General features: G+C 51.9%; 3 protein-coding genes across 5 annotated transcripts; 1 reads left to right on the top strand and 2 right to left on the bottom strand.

Annotated features, from left to right (window-relative positions):
- Positions 1 to 229: 229 nt before the first annotated feature.
- ddx27 (DEAD (Asp-Glu-Ala-Asp) box polypeptide 27) lies at positions 230 to 6,980 on the bottom strand. The gene is made up of 21 exons (XM_077603430.1): positions 6,749 to 6,980; positions 6,236 to 6,400; positions 4,993 to 5,052; positions 4,769 to 4,913; positions 4,566 to 4,633; positions 4,415 to 4,498; positions 4,237 to 4,342; positions 3,990 to 4,163; positions 3,744 to 3,894; positions 3,579 to 3,678; positions 3,368 to 3,509; positions 3,149 to 3,302; positions 2,579 to 2,660; positions 2,328 to 2,505; positions 2,155 to 2,261; positions 1,980 to 2,073; positions 1,812 to 1,906; positions 1,602 to 1,734; positions 568 to 661; positions 413 to 472; positions 230 to 318 (listed from the first exon to the last, which is right to left on the bottom strand). The coding sequence occupies exons 1-21, from the start codon at positions 6,830 to 6,832 to the stop codon at positions 303 to 305; spliced, it is 2,292 nt and encodes a 763-aa protein (XP_077459556.1). The 5' UTR covers positions 6,833 to 6,980; the 3' UTR covers positions 230 to 302.
- Positions 6,981 to 7,555: 575 nt separating this feature from the next.
- Positions 7,556 to 12,018, top strand: pltp (phospholipid transfer protein). Its single transcript, XM_077603433.1, has 16 exons — positions 7,556 to 7,717; positions 8,029 to 8,208; positions 8,301 to 8,444; positions 8,517 to 8,616; positions 8,685 to 8,813; positions 8,880 to 9,035; positions 9,099 to 9,162; positions 9,688 to 9,843; positions 9,959 to 10,138; positions 10,203 to 10,262; positions 10,448 to 10,612; positions 10,678 to 10,745; positions 10,820 to 10,862; positions 10,986 to 11,049; positions 11,115 to 11,191; positions 11,434 to 12,018. The coding sequence occupies exons 3-16, from the start codon at positions 8,312 to 8,314 to the stop codon at positions 11,503 to 11,505; spliced, it is 1,467 nt and encodes a 488-aa protein (XP_077459559.1). The 5' UTR covers positions 7,556 to 7,717; positions 8,029 to 8,208; positions 8,301 to 8,311; the 3' UTR covers positions 11,506 to 12,018.
- khk (ketohexokinase) lies at positions 11,652 to 18,232 on the bottom strand. Of its 3 annotated transcripts, XM_077603436.1 has the most exons (8): positions 18,040 to 18,232; positions 16,996 to 17,112; positions 15,725 to 15,856; positions 15,456 to 15,590; positions 13,377 to 13,449; positions 13,148 to 13,294; positions 12,933 to 13,021; positions 11,652 to 11,956 (listed from the first exon to the last, which is right to left on the bottom strand). In XM_077603436.1, the coding sequence occupies exons 1-8, from the start codon at positions 18,141 to 18,143 to the stop codon at positions 11,698 to 11,700; spliced, it is 1,056 nt and encodes a 351-aa protein (XP_077459562.1). In that variant the 5' UTR covers positions 18,144 to 18,232; the 3' UTR covers positions 11,652 to 11,697. The 3 variants fall into 3 exon arrangements, with proteins under 3 accessions (XP_077459562.1, XP_077459565.1, XP_077459564.1); XM_077603439.1 differs by lacking the exon at positions 15,456 to 15,590; XM_077603438.1 differs by lacking the exon at positions 15,725 to 15,856 and having other exon boundaries at positions 18,040 to 18,231.
- Positions 18,233 to 18,326: the final 94 nt, after the last annotated feature.

The raw sequence follows: 18,326 nt of genomic DNA, 5'->3' as shown, positions 1-18,326 counted from the left end.
TCAACATTCCACAAGTGAAGCCACGGATGCCACTTTTTCTCCTTTTCATTTGTTTTATTCCACGTGTACAGTATTTTTGGGTTTGTTTGCATTCTATAAGAAATAAACGTGTATAAACCACCATGGCCATTTAATACTGGGAATGTCCGTCCATTTCTTCACCATGGATGGAAGTTAGCAAAGAAGCCCCTTTTCATGTTGTTCATCGGAGTAGAAAAAAGAACAGGGCTCTCGTGAGGAAAAAAAGTTGACCTCGGTCTTTATTTCAAAACATGGCGTCGTCGTGGTCACCACACCTTGGCTCACTTCCTCTTGAATCTGGTGGACACACGAGAGGAGACGCCGACGTCAAAACGCGAGCCGACATGAGGGATAACGAGGGCTTCTCCCTCGACCCGACGGACGTACGTACCTGGAGCCGCCCGGGCGCTTCTTGTCCAAGCCCAGTCGTTTCCTGTCGTTCCAGGATGGCCTACGGAGGGGGAAGAAACACGAGGTGAGGTGAGGTGAGGAGGACGCCGACGACGACGATAGACCGGCGTCTATCCGCGGCTCGCCATCACTGACCCGGCTCTGTAGTGTTTGAGGGCTTTGTCGCTGACGTGGGTCAGCTCTTTGTCGAAGGCCGACTGGCGGCCGCCGGCTGCCTTCTTCTTATTGGCTGCGGAAAGGAAGGCTTCGTCATCACACAATTGTCTTTTTCCCCCCTCAAAATTGTCCGAGCGGGCTTATCATTTCCATCCTCAACGTTCAACTTTTGGAGCGCCAAAACGTCAAATCAAATACTTGGCCCCTACATTGATTATACAGTGGTACCTCGTGATACAACATGCTCGTGGTACGACGGAAATTTCGATCAAATAATTCGCTCGCGATACGATTAAAATTTGGAGATGCAACCAAGCCAGGTGGCCATGACATGAGAGGCTGTTTATCATTGTAGCGCACTGTCTTTTTTTGCCGCATCTCTTTCGTGTAGAACTACTATATCTACGAGGACTGAACGATTTATTCAGACGAGTTTGGACCAGGAAACGCACAACGCGCATGTGCGGGCAAAAAGAGGGCTTTCTGGGTAATGAAGTATACTCGTGCACACAACACCGCCCAATTTTACTTCTATTAAACACATTTTATTACTATTAAACCACTAGTTATGTGTTACTTTGTTAATAGATGGCGAATTAGAACAAATAAAAATGTTTTTCCAATCCAATATCCTGTTTTGGGTGTTTTTTCAGAGGGTTGGAACGAATTAACGCCCCCACCCCTCTCTGTCCGTCTCTCTCTTCCCCTTTCAAAATGCGTCTAATTTTACTTCTATTAAACACATTTTATTACTATTAAACCACTAGTTATGTGTTACTTTGTTAATAGATGGCGATTAGAAGAAATAAAACATTTTTTTTCCAATCCAATATCCTGTTTTTGGTGTTTTTTCAGAGGGTTGGAACGAATTCATTTGTTTTTAGTTCATTTCAATGGGAAACGTCCGCTCGATTGACGAAAAGCTCGACATACGATCTCAGTGCCGGAACGGATAAAGATCGTATGTCGATGTACCACTGTATTTGAAATGACGCCCTTTCCGTTGAACCCACCTTTGGCGGTGGGCGCGCCCTGGCCGGGCTCGTCGGCCATGGCCCTGGCTCTCTTGGGTCGCCGCTCTCGCTTGGCGGCTCGCTCGGCGAACATCTGCGCCTTGAGGATCTCGAACTGCGAACGCTCCTCGGGCTTTACGAGAGGGAGGGGCGGGGTCAGTCTTTAGCTTTAGCCGCGGCCCGTAAACGCCGGCTTTGGCCGTTACCCACCGTCATGTCTTTCTTGTTCTTGCCGCTCTTGATGAACTTGTCGCGCTTCTTCTTTCCCCGTAGAGCCAAGTCAAACTCCTGCAGCGCCTTGTTGACTGCGTCGCGGCGACAGGCAAGAGGCCGTCAGTCGGGCGCCACGGCGGCGACGCCGGCCCTCCCGCTACTCACCGCGTATCTGCTTCCTCTCCTGCTGCGTCTGGAACCAAACGCGCTGAGGCTCTTGGGGCTCCGCGCCGCCCAGACGCTTCTGGGCCACGCTCAACTGAAAGGACGGGACGGGGAGCGCCGTCACGAAACGCCAAAAATGACGCTTTGGGCAAAGAAAATGCGACTCGGGTCTGACCTTGGCCTCGGTGGCGGCCATCTCGCGCTCTTCTTTCTCCAGGGTGATCACGGCCTGGACGTCTTTTTCCAGTTTGCCGATCAGGTCGCGGAACTTGAGGACCACGTCTGAAAGAACCCCACGGTCGATGGGGCGGCAAAGAGAGGCGGCGGCGGCCGTCGTCGTCTACGTACCGGCGGGAAGCACGCGCGCCTTGACGGCGCTCTTGGCCGACCGGACCACCTCCTTGAGCATCTTCCTCTCCGACTCGCCCACCAGCGAGACGGAGCGTCCCGAGCGCCCCGCCCGGGCCGTACGCCCCACGCGGTGGACGTAGTGCTTGGCCGTGGACGGCATGGTGAAGTTGATCACCTGACCCCAAAAAAAAAAGACGGTGTTCAGCACTGGGGACGGGGGTCGTTGGCTCGGGCGACCGAGCGCTCACCGTTTGGACGCCGTCGATGTCCAGGCCTCTGGCCGCCACGTCGGTGGCCACCAGGATGTCGATCTGGTCGTCCTTGAAGCGCCTGCGCGTGGAAAGAAAGAAATAAAATAAAGAAAGCGGCTCTTCTTCTGATGCTCTGCCCCATCATTGGGGCGCACCTGAGGCGCGTGCGGTCGATTGGTCGCCGGTCTTTTGGTCGCCCGGACCGCAAAAACGGGCGACCAAAAGACCGGCGACCAAACAAGGTAAAACAAGACGGTCTACGCATCAATAAAAGCCAACAATGGGCATGAGCAGTTTCACTGAGCCAACGTTTTTAGTGTATGAGTTTGTATGTACATGCGTTGTCCCTTTAAGAAGCTATGTCAGTTCAGTCAAGGTCTTAACAAGTTCTCCAACAAAAAACAATAAAAGTCCGGGAAATTTGGAGCTTTTCTTTAGCCTAATAATTACTAGGGCATTAAGTATGACTAAATAGTCATTCGCATTTTGTATTTAGGGAATTTGAGCAACCATTTTAAATGGTAATTATCAATAACCTTCCGGGCGACCAATCGACCGTGTACCCACCTGAGGTTCTCCAGCCTCTGGTTCTGGCTGAGTTCTCCGTGCAGCTCGCCGACCTTCAGGCCTATCAGCCCCAGCAGGATGTGCAGTCGGTGAGCTTGCTTGCGGGTCTGCGTGAAGACCATGGTGCGGTCCTGGAAGCTCCTGGTGAGCAGAGCTGCGGGCCCGACGGCGTCAAATGATTGGGCGCCGGACGGACGAGCGCTCGCGTGGCCCACCTACCCGCCAGCACGGCCTCGCGGTCGCCCTCTCTCCCGGCCCGGATGCGCACAAACTCCTGGCGCAGGTAGGGCGCCACGTCCGTGTTGCTGTTGACGAAGATGCGGACGGGCTTCTTCAGCGACACCGCCGCCAGCTCCTTCACCTGTGGGTGGGCGGGGCTCCGCTTTCAGAAGGGCGTTTGGGGCGACCCCGTGGCTTGCCAGCGGCTCACCTCCTCGCTCATGGTGGCGGAGAAGAGCATGGTTTGACGGGTGTAGGAACACATCCGGATGATCTCCTTCATTTGCTCCTCAAAGTACTCGTCCAGCATCCTGAGGGCGGAGCCATGAGGCCATGTCGCGGCGGCCCGTGGCGCTCGCCGCCGCCGCCGGCTTACCTGTCGGCTTCGTCCAGGATGAGGATCTCGATGTGCCCCAGCTCGAAGCTGGGCGTGTTGTGGAGATGGTCGATGAGACGCCCCGGAGTGGCGATCAGGACGTCCGGACAGGCCCGCAACGCCGCCTCCTGGGACTTGAGGTCCAAGCCGCCTGCGTTGTTTTGTTTCGGGTCGGGGTTTTTTATTTTTATGACGCTCATCTACATGGGTTGCGTTTGGCGTACGCGGCGGGGGCGGGGCACCCACCCACGGCCAGGCAGACGGTGACCGAGGTGAACTGTGCCAACTGTCGCGCCACCGAGTGAACTTGGATGCCCAGCTCTCGGGTGGGAACCAGGACCAGCACGCGGGTCACCTGCGACGTCCTGGGCTTGTACACCAAGCGCTCCAACACGGGCAGCATGAAGGCGGCCGTCTTTCCTGAAGGAAGAAGACGCGGTGGCTCGGGCGGCGCTCGCTCGCCGCTTTTGGCCAATCGGTCAGGCGCGCTCACCCGTGCCGGTGGCGGCGCAGGCGCACAGGTCTCGGCCCAGGAGCCCCACGGGGATGCAGGCCTTCTGGATGGGGGTGGGCTGCTTAAAGCCCAGCGCCGCCACCGCCTGCAAAGTAGGCGGGTTGAGTCGTCCACGTCGCGTGTTCGAGACCCGACGGACCGGAGGGACCTCCCCTACCTTTAGGACCGGCCTAGACAGGTTCATGTCGTCGAAAAGGAGCGCCTCGTCGAAACGCGACGCGTCTTCGTCAAACGACTGCACCTGGAAGTCAACGCGGCGAAAGGTCAGCGTGCACCTATTCTCGCCGGACGGGTTGACGCCGCCTCACCTCCCCCTGCTCCTCCTCCTCGGCCACCTCCCTCCGCTTCCCGCGTCGCAGCTTCTCCCTCAAGGTGTCTGCGGGTGGAAAATGGAGAGTGGATTTGCATTGGGTACAGAGGGAACAAAAGGTCTCTGACGGGACCCACGTGACCGATAACAATTAAGATGGCGCGGTAGCCTACGGGCGAACGGAGAGAAGAAAGGACTCACCCGCTTTAGTGAGGATGCGCTCGTCGTCCGAGTTGAACTCGTCCTCATCTTCCTCGTCTGGGCGAGGCTCAGCGTCTACCTTTTCTTCTTCTTTCTCCTCCACCGCCAGATCTTTCTTTCCCGCCGAATCTCCTTCGGTCTTTTCCTGATCGGCCGACGGGAAGCAGAATGAAGCGGGAGAGCGACCGGCCAGCGACTGGCTGTCGGCTGCGTCCTCGGCGTACCTGCGCTTTCCTCTTCTTGCGAACTTGCTCGATCTTCTGGTCCAGAGTGGTCACATTTCTCTGCACCACAAAAGTGTACAACAATATTTCAAAACTCTATGTACAGTGGTACGAGCAGCTCTACCTACGAGATGCTCGAGATATGATGAAAATTTCGATCAAATAATTCGCCCTAGATACGAGAAACATTTTGAGATGCGAGAAAGCCAGGTGGCCATGACATGAGAGGCTGTTTATCATTGTAGCGCACTGTCTTTTTTGCTGCATCTCTTACGTGTATAACAGATATCTACGAGCACCGAACGATTTCTTCACACGAGTTTCCACTACACATGGACCAGAAAACGCACATGCAAAAAGAGGGATTTCTGGGTAATGAAGTATACTCGTGCATACAACATTGATAGCCAATGGCACCCTTTCTCAGAATAAAACTTCATTACCCACAATCATTTCGTGGGTAGGCTGTTATTCCTTCCTTAGCCAGTTAGCTCCCGCGATCGCTCATTCAAGACTACTTCTGGTTGGCAAGTGGTTGTGCGTTATCCTATTGTGAGGACATTTGTGGGCATCATTTTGGGAATATTTTGAAGGGAATACAACAGCAAACAGCCCATTGATAGCGAACATGAGGGTGGAGGCGTGGCAAACCGCCAACCCGGAAAACCAAGGTAACAAAAGATTACAACAAAATTAGAATTCAGTTTTGTGTAAAGTTACATTAAATGTATGTTTGAGTGTGTCTGCATATATTAATCCAAGTTAATTTAAATGTGTTTGTTCGGTTACGAGTGTGTTGCCGTGGATTAAGTCCCCCCCTTGCTTCTATGTCCGTCTGTGTACCCTCCACCTCTAATTTTACTTCTATTAAACACATTTTATTACTATTAAACCACTAGTTGTGTTACTTTGTTAATTAGAAGAAATAAAACATTTTTTTCCCAATCCAATATCCTGTTTTGGTGTTTTTTCAGAGGGTTGGAACGAATTCATTTGTTTTTAGTTCATTTCAATGGGAAACGTCCGCTCGAGTTATGAAAAGCTCAACATACAATCTCAGTCCCGGAACGGATTACGATCGTATGCCGAGGTACCACTGTATATAAATACAAGATCTGAATTCATCGGAGCATTCGTGGAGTGTGTTAGCGTGTCGCTCGGGTGAAATGCCTTGACTTTTGCGCCATTTGGACCCGCTCGAGCCACCGACTTCCCAAGTGTTGAGGCCCGCCGTCTCACCCACCTTCTTCTTGAGCTGCTGGGCGACGTCAGGCTCCAGCCAGTTGTCATCCCCGTCCAAGTCGTGCGCGGCGTCTCTCTCGCCGAACACAAAGTCGCTGCTGAAGTACTTGGCGCCCCCCTTTTGACTGCCAAACTTCTTCTTGCGGTTCAGGACGATGGCTTTCTCCTGCAAATGGGGAAAAGACAGGGGTCGAGTCATTCCAAAGGAAGCCATCCTCTTACCTTTTACTGGCCGCGAAGGCCAGTGGCTCGTTGCCAGCCTCCCACTGTCAACAGATTGGACGTCTAAACGCAAGAACCCCCTTTCAAATGCCAGAATTCACGTCTGCCGTCAACGAATGACAATACTTCCGAGACATAAAATAATAGAGTAATAAAGCTTCAGTGAGACAGACGGACGGACAGCGCTTTTCTCAGTTTTTCTCTGTTGTTTTTTTTTGCTAGGTTCGCCTCTGCCTGAAGCCGACCGGAAGCGGACCTTCTCCGCATGGAAAGAGCGTCGAGGTCGGCTTACCTCCTCTTCGGACTCGCTGTCGTCCTCCTCCGGACTCTGTTCGTCGTCTCGGATGGTTCCGATAAGACCCAGTTGCTTAAACATGGTCAGCGAGTGTAATTTAAAACTCCAAGCTAAAGTTGTTCGTTCGCTCGCTCGCTAGCTCACTCATTCACTCGCTGCTACACGTGGAGCGGCTAAACAGGAAGTGGGTCCCGTTGACTTCCGGGAGAGCTCGGACGGGGAGGAAGTCAACCAGCTCATCAAAATAAAGCGCGAGGGATGAATAAACAATACGAAATTAACAAGAAAACAGAATGTGGATTCAAAATATGTTTTCTAATAAATAAATAAAAACAATAAAAAGGAATTGTTTAATAAGATGCTGATATCATTGTAAATCCACCGAAATGTTCCATGACTCATCTTTAATCCTTAGTCATCTTTAATCCTTGAAAACATCTAAAAGCGACCCAACAGAATATGAATTAAAATAGGTTTTCTAATAATAAAAAAAAAACAATAAAAAGGAATTGTTTAATAAGATGCTAATATCATTGTAAATCCACCGAAATGTTCCATGAGTCATCTTTAATCCTCAATCATCTTTAATCCTTGAAAACATCTAAAAGCGACCCAAAATACTGCACTTTAAGAGTGAGGCGTTGGCCGCCATTGGACTGGACGTCTATCTCCGTCAATGGCAGCCGCAGACAATTTCTCTGTCTCGTTTTCCGAGTTATTTTGTTTTCTCGCCGGCAGCAATTGGACGTGACGGCCTGCAGCTGGAAGGGGGCGGTGTGTTTGTGTGTGGGGGGGGGGGATTCCTGGAAAGTTCTGCTCTACTTGGAGACCACCCACACTAGAAAATCTCCCCCATAGCACGCAAACACAGTGGGAGGAGTCAAATGGATTAAAAACAGCAGGAGACGGGAGAGAAAAAGTGAAACAAGGCTAAGACAAGACCGCTCGTCTCCTTCTCCAGCAACTGTGAGTGCAAACGGATTATCTTCAATGTCTTTTGCATGCATTTTGCAAGCCGCTGACGGCCACGGACGTCCAATTGGACTGGGGAGGGGCACACGTTCATTGGCCCCTTACCGGACCAAAGGGATTGGACGTCTAACGCCGTCAAAGGCAGCCCATAAACGTTTCATGTATATCTATCATTCGCAATGATCTTTTTTGTTTGGTTTTGCCTATTAAAAAAAACGAGGATCATTTTGTCCTTCCGGTACATTTTGTGATTTTCTTGAATGGATCGCCGCCGTCCATTTGGGAATCATTCTTGTTGATTTTAGGGCATTTCCAGGTCACTTCCTGCTGGTTTTGGAGCCTTGGCGGGTGACGTGGTGTTGATTTTGGGTCGTCACTGGCTGGCCTCCTTCTTTAGGTCACTCTGTCCTCGACCAGGTGTTTTTTCTTGGGCCACGTTGGGGATCACCAAGTCCTCCAAACAAAAACAATCATTTTAAAGCCAAGTAAGTGTCATGTTTTAAAACGGCAATGGCGTACTATGAAAACTTTTTGGATCGGCCGGGCACGGACGCCTAAACGATTGCGCTTTGTCCAGGAGTGGCGACCATGGCCCCCGCCTCCCGTCTCTTGGTCCTCTTGGCCACGGCGATGCTGCTCGGGGTGCCGGCGATGGCGGCGGCAGCGGGCTTCCAAGCGGCCGGGTGCAAAGTCCGCATCACCCGCAAGGGCCTGGACTTGCGTAAGCCACGGGTGTGGGCGTCCAAGCCTCCGTTCGTCCGTTTGTCCCAACCTTCTTCCTTTCGCCGTCTAGTCAAGGCGGAGACGCTGAAGTTCGTGGAGGAGGAGCTGAGTAACATCCGCGTGCCGGAGATGAGCGGCAACCAGGGCAACTTCCACTACAACATCACCAAGTAGGAGGGGGCGGGAAACGGGAGGGCCGCCATTGGCGAGCACGCCTGATGGCCGCTTGCGTTCACAGCGTGCAGATCCAGGAGTTCGATTTGACCAACGCCGAGCTGAGCTTCCGACCCGACGCAGGCTTGATGTTCGGCGTGCGCAACTCGTCCATCGCACTGCGCTTGCACCGACAGCTGCTCTACTGGTTTTTGTCAGTACGGTCGTCGCCGTAGCCGTCGTCGCCTCCGCCGCCGGCTAACGTTGGCCGGCGCCGCAGCTACGACACGGGCAACATCAACGCCTCGGCCAACGGCGTCCACATCGACACGGCCGTGGAGCTGGGACGAGACGCGGCGGGACGCCTGAAGATTGTCAACGTCACGTGCGGGGCCAAAATCGAGAAGATGAGGGCAAAGTTCAGCGGGACGCTCGGGTAGCGACAAATGGCCGTCGGCTAACCCTCACTCCTGCGTTTACCCAGCGGTTTCCCCCACAGGAGAGTTTACGACATCCTGGGCAAGTTCCTTACCACCGCCATGCGGCTGGTCCTCAACAGGCAGGTCCGTCCCACGGGGTACTCGGTCGTTTGGTCGCCGGTCTTTTGGTCGCCCGGAAGGTTATTGATAATTACCATTGAAATCGTTGCTCAAATTCCCTAAATACAAACTGCGAATGTCTATGTAGTCATACTTAATGCCCTATTAATGATTAGGCTAAAGAAAAGCTCCAAATTTCCCGTACTTTGATTGTTTTTTGTTGGAGAACTTGTTAAGACCCTGACTGAACTGACGTGGCTTCTTAAAGGGACAGCGCATGTACATACAAACTCTTCTTCTACACTCACACATCGGCTCAGTGAAACTGCCCATGGCCATTGTTGGCTTTTATTCATGCGTAGACCGTGTTCTTTTATCTTGTTTTGTCGCCAGTCTTTTGGTCGCCCGTTGTTTGGGTCCAGGCGACCAAAAGACCGCGACCAAAAGTCCGGGCGACCAAAAGACCGGCGACCAAACGACCGCACACGGTCCCATGGCGAGTCCTCTCTCGTCCCTCCATCCTCCCGACCATGTCCGTCCGCCACGTAGATCTGTCCAGCCCTGCGCCACGCGTCGTTGGTGCACGTCAACTCCATGCTGGAGACGGTCCCGGTGAGGAGCGAGGTGGACGGCTACGTCGGGATCGACTATTCGCTGACGGACAACCCACGGGTCACGTCGCAAAGCCTGGACATGAATTTCCGGGTGAGACGTGTGCAATGTTCCCTCTAAGCTGCACGTCCACTCTCGTCTTGTCTGCGTCCCTCGCCTTCTTCTTAAGCCGGAAGAAGCGTTAACTTTGTATTTTTGTTTGGAGCAGGGCATGTTTTATCCCCTGTCGGATGAGCGTCGACCCCAGGTGAACTCGGCGGCGGCGGAGCCCCTGATCGGGGAGTACGACAGGATGGTCTACTTGGCGCTGTCCGAGTTCTTCTTCGACAGCGGTTTGTTCTCCTACTACAAGGAGGGCGTCTTTCAAATGAACATCACCAACGACAAGGTGAGCGCGGCCGTCCCGTTGGCGTGCCGTCAAAAAAACCCAACCCTGGCGGTCTGCGTCGCAGATGTCCAAAGACCTGGAGATGCTGCTGAGGACCACCTACTTTGCAACCATCATGATGCTGGCGAGTAGCGCGTGCTTTCGTTCCCTTTCATTTCCCGGCGTGGTTGGTCGAGGCGCCCGTGTGCGGTCGATTGGTCACCGGTCTTTTGGTCGCTGCCTTTTGGTCGCCCGGAGCGCGACAACGGGCGCCAATGTCCTTTCTGTGCCTTTGGAGTTGAAATTGGGGCTCACGTTTGTTTGGCGCAGAACCCGGCGCTGATGGACTCGCCCGTGTCCTTGGAGCTGGCCGTCAACGCGGCGCCCAAGACCGTCATCAAGACCTCCGGGGCCACGGTGCTCATGACGGCCGTCGTCCGGGTGATGCTGATGCCCGCCGGCCAGCCGCCGGTGCGGCTCAGCAGCATGACCATGGTACGGGGGGCGGTCCGGGCGTCCTTCGGGGCGGCCGGTCAGCCGTCACCTCCCGCCTTTTGCAGGAAACCCTCTTCAACGCCAAAGTCTTCATCCGAGAAAAACGCCTGGCCGTGCACGCCGAACTGCGCAAGTGCGTCCAATCCCGAGAACGCCGTTTGGCTTCAAATGACTTGGATGGGCTGAACACGTTTGTCTTTCTTTCAGGTTCAAAATCTTCTCCAACCAATCGGCGCTGGAATCTCTGGCGGTGAGAAAAGCCGTCGTGGCCGTTTGTCTCCCACGTTGTCTTTTGAAGCTTTGTTTTGGTGGTTTTGGTGGCCCGGCGGGGTTGTTTGTGCGTTCTTTCTGACCTTGGCGGGCCTTTTTGCAGCTGATTCCTCTCCAGTCGCCGCTCAAGACGGCGCTGCAGATGTCGGTGGTTCCTCTCATCAATAGTAAGGAATTCGTGGCGGGCGGCGGCGACGGCGATCCAGCTTCATTCGCCGTGCGTCTTTTTCAGACTGGACCAAGCACGGCGTTCGCATTCCTCTAGCTGACGGGATGGACCTCGTGGAAGACGTGGTGGAATATCACAATGTAAGTCCCATTCGGGGGGGGAAAAAACAAAGATAATTATTCGTCTCGTTCTTTGAAATACGTACTTACATTCTTGAAAAAGGTGCGTTTTTAGAAATCTGATTTCAAATGTTTAACTACATGCGCTACGGAAAAGGAATGAAACGGTGAAATGAATCCGGATGGAATAACTTTGATTTGAAAATCAATGGCGACCTTCTGACCCTGACGGATGGCCTTTGACCCCCGCCCCCCTCCCGCAGGGTTTTATCGTGATCGGCGCCAACCTCCACTTCAGCAAAGGCCTGAGGGAGATGGCGGGGGCTGGCCCGTAAAGGCGCGGGCCGGGCCGCCTCCCGCGTCCGATCCGCCGGGAAACCGGGGGGGCGCCGGATCGGACGACGGCGGCGGCAAAAAGAGCGTGGGGGGAAGGACGACGCCCCCTCCCCTCTTCCCGTCTCAACATGAACGCGCCAAAGAGTGTCGGCAGGGCCGCTTTCGCTTTTATTGGGACCGGCGTCGGACCGTCAGTCCAGGGCGGCGCGGGCGATGTCGTCGTAGCCGTGGAAACCGCACTTGGCGCCCGCCACCTTGCAGCCGAAGGTCAGCGCCTCTCGCAGGGGGGCGCCGCCGGCCAGACGGTGAATGACGGCCGCGTTGAAGGTGTCGCCGGCCCCCAGCGTGTCCAGCAGGCGCTCCGGCGGGAAGGCGTCGGAATGCAGCGGCGTCCCGTCGCCGTCGGCCGCGTCCGCCCCTTGCTCGGCCCAGGCGCAGATCAGGACGGCGCTGAGGGGAGGAGAAGTGTCGGACGCTAAGTGTCGGACGCTAAGTGTCGGACGCTAAGTGTCGGACGCTAAGTGTCGGACGCTAAGTGTCGGACGCTAAGTGTCGGACGCTAAGTGTCGGACGCTAAGTGTCGGACGCTAAGTGTCGGACGCTAAGTGTCGGACGCTAAGTGTCGGACGCTAAGTGTCGGACGCTAAGAGCCGGACGCGCCTGTTAATCTTGCCGTTTGGCGCCGTTTGTCTGTCAAATGAAGGGCTGGCTCGCCGCACTTGCTTTGGTTTTCCGTTTCAATGAGTCCAATCCCGGTGGAAGTCCAATCCGTTGGAAGCGGGACTCCGTCTTTGGTTTACCGCCGTGCCCTCCCGCTTCCAACGGATGGGATGTCTGGCGCCGTCATAAAGAGCATCGTTGGCGCTCTTTAAATAATTCAATTGGCAATTTGAGGCCTTAAATCACGTGTCAAAGTGGCGGCCCGGGGGCCAAATCTGGCCCGCCCCATCATTTTGTGTGGCCTGAGAAAGTAAATGATGAGTGCCGACTTTCTGTTTTAGGATCAAATTCAAATGAAGAGTATAGATGTATATTAAATTTCCTGATTTTACCCCTTTTAAATCAATCATTGTCATTTTCTAATCCATTTTTTCTGTGTTTTTTTTAGTTCAAAAAGCATTTTGTGAAATCAAAAAATATATATAAAAAAAAGCTCAAATAAACATTGTTTTAGATCTATAAAAAACAGAATATTCAGGGCTTTTAATCCATTTATAAAAATAAAAAATCTAAATATTATATCTAAAATGGTCCACCCCACATGAAATGGAGTTGACGTTAAGACGGCCCGCCAACCAACCAGAGTCTGACACCCCTGCCTTAAATCATTAATCCGTCTTCTAAAATCTGAGGCCAGCGGAACGAGATGGCGCCGCCATTGGGCTCCGGCAACCCCCCCCTCGCGAAATAGAAGGTTAGCACTGACCCGGGACGGAGTCGAGGTCGGAGTCCTCGCAGGGCGTCGGCGGGCGTCCCGAAGCCCAGGTGGCGAGCCACGTCTTTGCTAGCAAACACCTGACAAAAGAGACAAAACCACTGTCAAGGAATTGGATTCTTTTTGAAATTCATTGTCCGCCACTGACGCCAATGAACATTTCTTCATTTTGCGTCAACAATGGGAGAAGGAAAAAGGCCACCCACCACATCGGCGCAAGGGAAAAGCCGATAGAGCTCCTCTCGGGGCTTCTCGATCTCCACGGAGACCACGATCCTCTGCTCCGGCGCCACCGTTTGGTTGTGGCGCTCCACCCTGGCCATCATCTTCACCTGCTCGTCGGCGTTCCGCCCCTGCGGTGGAAAAGGAGGGCAGAGGTCGTTTAAAGGTCAGGTCAGGGTCAGGTCACGCCATCCCATCAAATGCACCGCTTACCTCCCAGTGGATCCACTTGAAGGCGCTCAAGTCCACGGCGTCAAAGTCCTCCGACGTCACCTCGGCGATGTTGCTGGGGACGGACGAGGCGGCGGCGGCGACGGATTAGAATGAGCCGCAAAACAAAACGTCCATTCCCCCCCCCCATTTTCCGGACAAGTCGCGTTTCTTTAACGGGCCCACATTTTCCGGCAAAAATCCAACTTTTTCTTTTTCCTGACCTAGTTGGAAAATACGGTACACGGTCGATTGGTCGCCGGTCTTTTGGTCGAGCGGAAGGTTATTGATAATTACCATTTAAATCGTTGCTCAAATTCCCTAAATACAAACTGCAAATGACTATTTAGTCATACTTAATGCCCTATTAATTATTTGGCTAAAGAAAATCTCCAAATTTCCCGTACTTTTATTTTTTTGTTGGAGAACTTGTTAAGACCCTGACTGAACTGACGTCGCTTCTTAAAGGGACAGCGCATTTACATACAAACTCTTCTACACTCACACGTGGGCTCAGTGAAACTGCCCATGGCCATTGTTGGCTTTTATTCATGCGTAGACCATGTTCTTTTACCTTGTTTTGGTCGCCGGTCTTTTGGTCGCCCGTTGTCGTGGTCGGGGCGACCAAAAGACCGCGACCAAAAGACCATGACCAAAAGACCGCGACCAAAAGACCGGCGACCAAAAGACCGGCGACCAATCGACCGCACACGGGAAAATACGATGCCAATTGACTTCCGCAGGTTGGGGCTTTTTGATTTTCACCCGAATGGTGACCATTCTCAATGATTGGCATTTCTCCCAATCTTTGATTTTGGGGGCAAGACCAACCATTTTGGACCAATTGGCACATTCTGTGGGGGTCCGTTGTCGACATCACGCCCATTATCAGCAAATTCATCAGCAACCATCAAACGATGACTCCCTCAAATGCTATTTTGTCTCAAAGCAAACACATTTGCATTTTGATGCCAATAGTTTTATCAATCAATCAATCAATCCATCCAAAAATGTATCTGGTGCATGCTTTTAATCAATTAAAAGACCCAATTAATGGGATCCCAAGGAAATTAACGCCACTGCAGAGCGACCTCACTTCCTGTGAAGAGCGTGACCGGATGATTCGCCTAAAGACGTTTCGCCGACGGACGTTTGACAGACGGACAGGTCGCCGAATGGACGTTCCTCCGAACGGAGGTGTCGCCAAAACGGGATTTGCGCGCTCGCCCCGCCCCCGGATCGTGTGTGTACAAGTTTTTCAACCTCGGCCCGCGGGCCATATACGGCCCGTTGGGATTTTTAATCCGGCCCGCCGCCAGTGTTGTCCAAATGATAGTAAAAATCAATTATTCAGTTCCCTTTGCCGCTCATCACTCTCAATTTATGAGTCTACCGTCAATGTCAGCCCGGGAATAAGCACTCTTGGGCGGGCAGATGTAGCAGAACCGAGCCGTAAAATGACAGCAATCGGGTCAAATCCATCCTAAAACAGCATTTAATGATTAAATGCAAATACTGGAGCTCTTTGGACATTAGAACCGAGCCCAGGGAAGTGAATTCCTTGGTAAAATCTTGCGATGATGTCGCGATAAGGCAAAAAAACGTCTATATACGTCCATTCGCCAAACGGCTCAAAATGCTCTCAAATTCGGTCAAATCCAGCCGAAAACAGCGTTTAATGATTTAACACAAATACTAGTATTGTATATGCAAATACTAGTATTTGTATTTAATCATTAAACGCTGTTTTCGGCTGGGCAGGGCGAGCGCGTGAATCCCGTTTCGGCGAAACCTCCGTTCGGCGGAACGTCCATTCGGCGACCTGTCCGTCTTTAGGAGAATCATTCGATTACCTGTGAAGAGAAAGCTAGGACAAATGATGCATTTGTCTGCCGCCGAGAAGTGGGCGGGGCTCCGCAGTGTCTCACCTGACCCGCCATTAGACCCCCATCTTGTTCGGAGCGGCGTCCGCGACAGACACCGCCGCCAGGACGGACTCCCTCCAAAAAGGCGGGAAGACCGTCCCACTGGCGATGCCGCCTGGACTGGCCCCGCCCCCCCAGCCTCGCCCTTTGCCCTTACGTGTCGGCCAGCAGAACGGTGCGAGAGGCACTCGACGTACAGACCACGCAACAGGCGCTGGGCGTTAGGCCCGTGGGCTGCCACGCCACGGCTGAAATATCGATGGACCGACGGGAGAAGTCGTCCGCGATGAAACTGACGCACACACACGCACGCACGCACACACAAACATCGAGTTGATACTTTGCAATAAAAGCGTCCGAGCGTCCGGCGTTTGACGTCTCCGCGAACCCAGCCTGAAACACAAAACGAGTCACTCTGCGACGCACCTGTTGGCGTGGACGATGGTGCGACTTCCCGTGCCGTGGTTGCTGATGACTATGGAGGTCGGCGCCGCGCCGCCGCGCTTGCGCAACAGCGACGCGTCCACCCGGAACTTCTGAAAATCCTCCAAAATAAAACTACAGACGGGAAATGGCTTCACCACCCCGACCGAGGGTGAACAATGCATACAAGACAATTGAAAATAACAACAGTGACAAGAACATTTATTTGGCAGTGTACAGTGGTACCTCGACCTACGATCAGCTCTACCTACGACATGCTCAAGATACGATGAAAATTACGATCGAATAATTCGCCCTTGATACGAGAAAAATTTTGAGATGCGACCAAGCCAGGTGTCCATGACATGAGAGGCTGTTTATCATTGTAGCGCACTTATTTTGCCGCATCTCTTTCGTGTATAACAGATATCTACGAGCACTGAACGATTTATTCAGACTACTTTCGCCTACACATGGACCAGAAAACGCACACCGGGCAAAAAGAGGGCTTTCTGGGTCATGAAGTATACTCGTGCACACAACACCCATAGCCAATGGCACCCTTTCTCAGAATCAAACTTCATTACCCACAATCAATACGTGGGTAGGCTCTTATTCCTTCCTTAGCCTGTTAGCTCCCGTGATCGCTCATTCAAGACTACTTGTCGTTGGCAAGTGGTCGTGCGTTATCCTATTGTGAGGACATTTGTGTGCATCATTTTGGGAATATTTTGAAGGGAATAGTACAACAGCAAATAGCCCATCGATAGCGAACGTGAGGGTGGAGGCGTGGCAAACCGCTAACCCGGCCAGAACGAAGGTAACAAAAGATTAAGACAAAACTAGAATTCCGTTTTGTGTAAAGTTACATTAAACATATGTTTGAGTGTGTCTGTATATATTAATCCAAGTTCATTTAAATTTGTTTGTTCGGTTACGAGTGCGTTGCCGTGGATAAAGTCCCCCCGAACCCTGTTTTTAGTTCATTTCAATGGGAAACGTTCGCTCGAGTTACGAAAAGCTTGACATACGATCTCAGTCCCGGAACGGATTAAGATCGTATGTCGAGGTACCACTGTATCTTGTTTCTTCCATTTTAGTGCATACTCTTCATGTTTGTTGTTGGCCTGCGTGTGCATGTGTGTGTGTTGTCGCTTGCGTGCCATTAAGTGCGCAAGTAGTCCAATCCATTTTGACGGGGAGAGGCGAACGGTCCGGATTGTGATAGAGAAATAGTGTTAGGGGTCAGATTATAGTTGGATTATTGGGATTACCTGGCCACGGGTCCGGCGCAAAGCGATCCCATGAAGGCGCAGGGCGATCCCAGAAGCGACAAAACCGTGCAGGAATTGGACGCGTTGCCGCCTCGTTGCCAGCGCTGGGACAAACACCTGTCACGCAAATGAGAAGACCGTCTAAAACCGCTCTAGGTCTTGTTTGCATTCAACGTTATTTCCTTCAAAAATTCCAAATAGTTATCCGGATCATTTACGCTCCATTCTCAATCAAGCAATGTTACACACGTTTGACCTTTGACATCATTCAGGCGCAGTGCATTTTGCCTTGTCAATAGCACGTAAACCACAAAAAAAAACTAACTGGTAAAAACCCAAGGTAGTATGTCACGTGTCAAAGTGGCGGCCCGGGGGCTAAATCTGGCCCGACACATCATTTTGCGTGGCCCAGGAAAATGATGAGTGCCGACTTTCTGTTTTAGGATCAAATTAAAATGAAGAGTATAGATTTATATTAAATTTCCTGATTTTCCCCCTTTTAAATCCATAATTGTTATTTTTTAATCCATTTTTTCTGTGTTTTTAGTTCAAAAAATCATTTTGTAAAATCTAAAAATATATATAAAAAAGCTAAAATAAACCTTGTTTTAGATCTATAAAAACGGAATATTCAGTGCTTTTACTCCAGTTCTTTTAATCCATTTATTATTTAAAAAAATCTCAATATCATATCTAAAATGGTCCGGCCCACGTGAAATCAAGTTGATGTTAAAGTGGCCCGCGAACCAACCCGAGTCTGACACCCTTGTACTCGCCGACGCCCACTGCCTCCCCACCAGTGAGTGGATCAGACAGTTCCAGATCATACCACAAGAGGGCGTGCGTGGGGTTGGAGGAACAATGAGGTGGTCGAGCTGCTGCCGTGAAGCGCAAAATAAAGAAACTTTTCCGTTGTCGGAACAATTTAGGCACCACGTGAAGCTTTCTATTCAATAACGCGTGGACATTTGACGGGCAAAGCAAACGTGACACGTCGACAGTACGCAGGGACGTTGCTTTTGCAATTAGCATTATCTGACTCACCTGCTGTCAGAATCCTCTCGAGGAAATTCCTCCACGACGCTGATGATGTCGAGACAAACGAGTCCGACGCACAGAATCTTCTTTTGCTCTTCCCGTCGTGCCATGTCGTGTTTTGTTTGTTTGGACTTTGTTCCGACGACAACAACTAGCGGTCTTGCTAGCCTGGCTAGCCTGTGACGTCATCACCAGTCGACGTTCGTGAACGGGACTCACGTGACGGAAAAAAAACACTTCCTTTTCGGCGCATAAACCCAATAAGACCATGAGCGTGTTTGTTTCCATGTTTC

This window comes from Stigmatopora argus, chromosome 6, assembly GCF_051989625.1.
Source record: "Stigmatopora argus isolate UIUO_Sarg chromosome 6, RoL_Sarg_1.0, whole genome shotgun sequence".
Lineage (NCBI taxonomy): Eukaryota > Metazoa > Chordata > Actinopteri > Syngnathiformes > Syngnathidae > Stigmatopora > Stigmatopora argus.
Note: the sequence above shows the minus strand (reverse complement) of the source record. Positions and strands in the feature narration are given on the sequence as shown.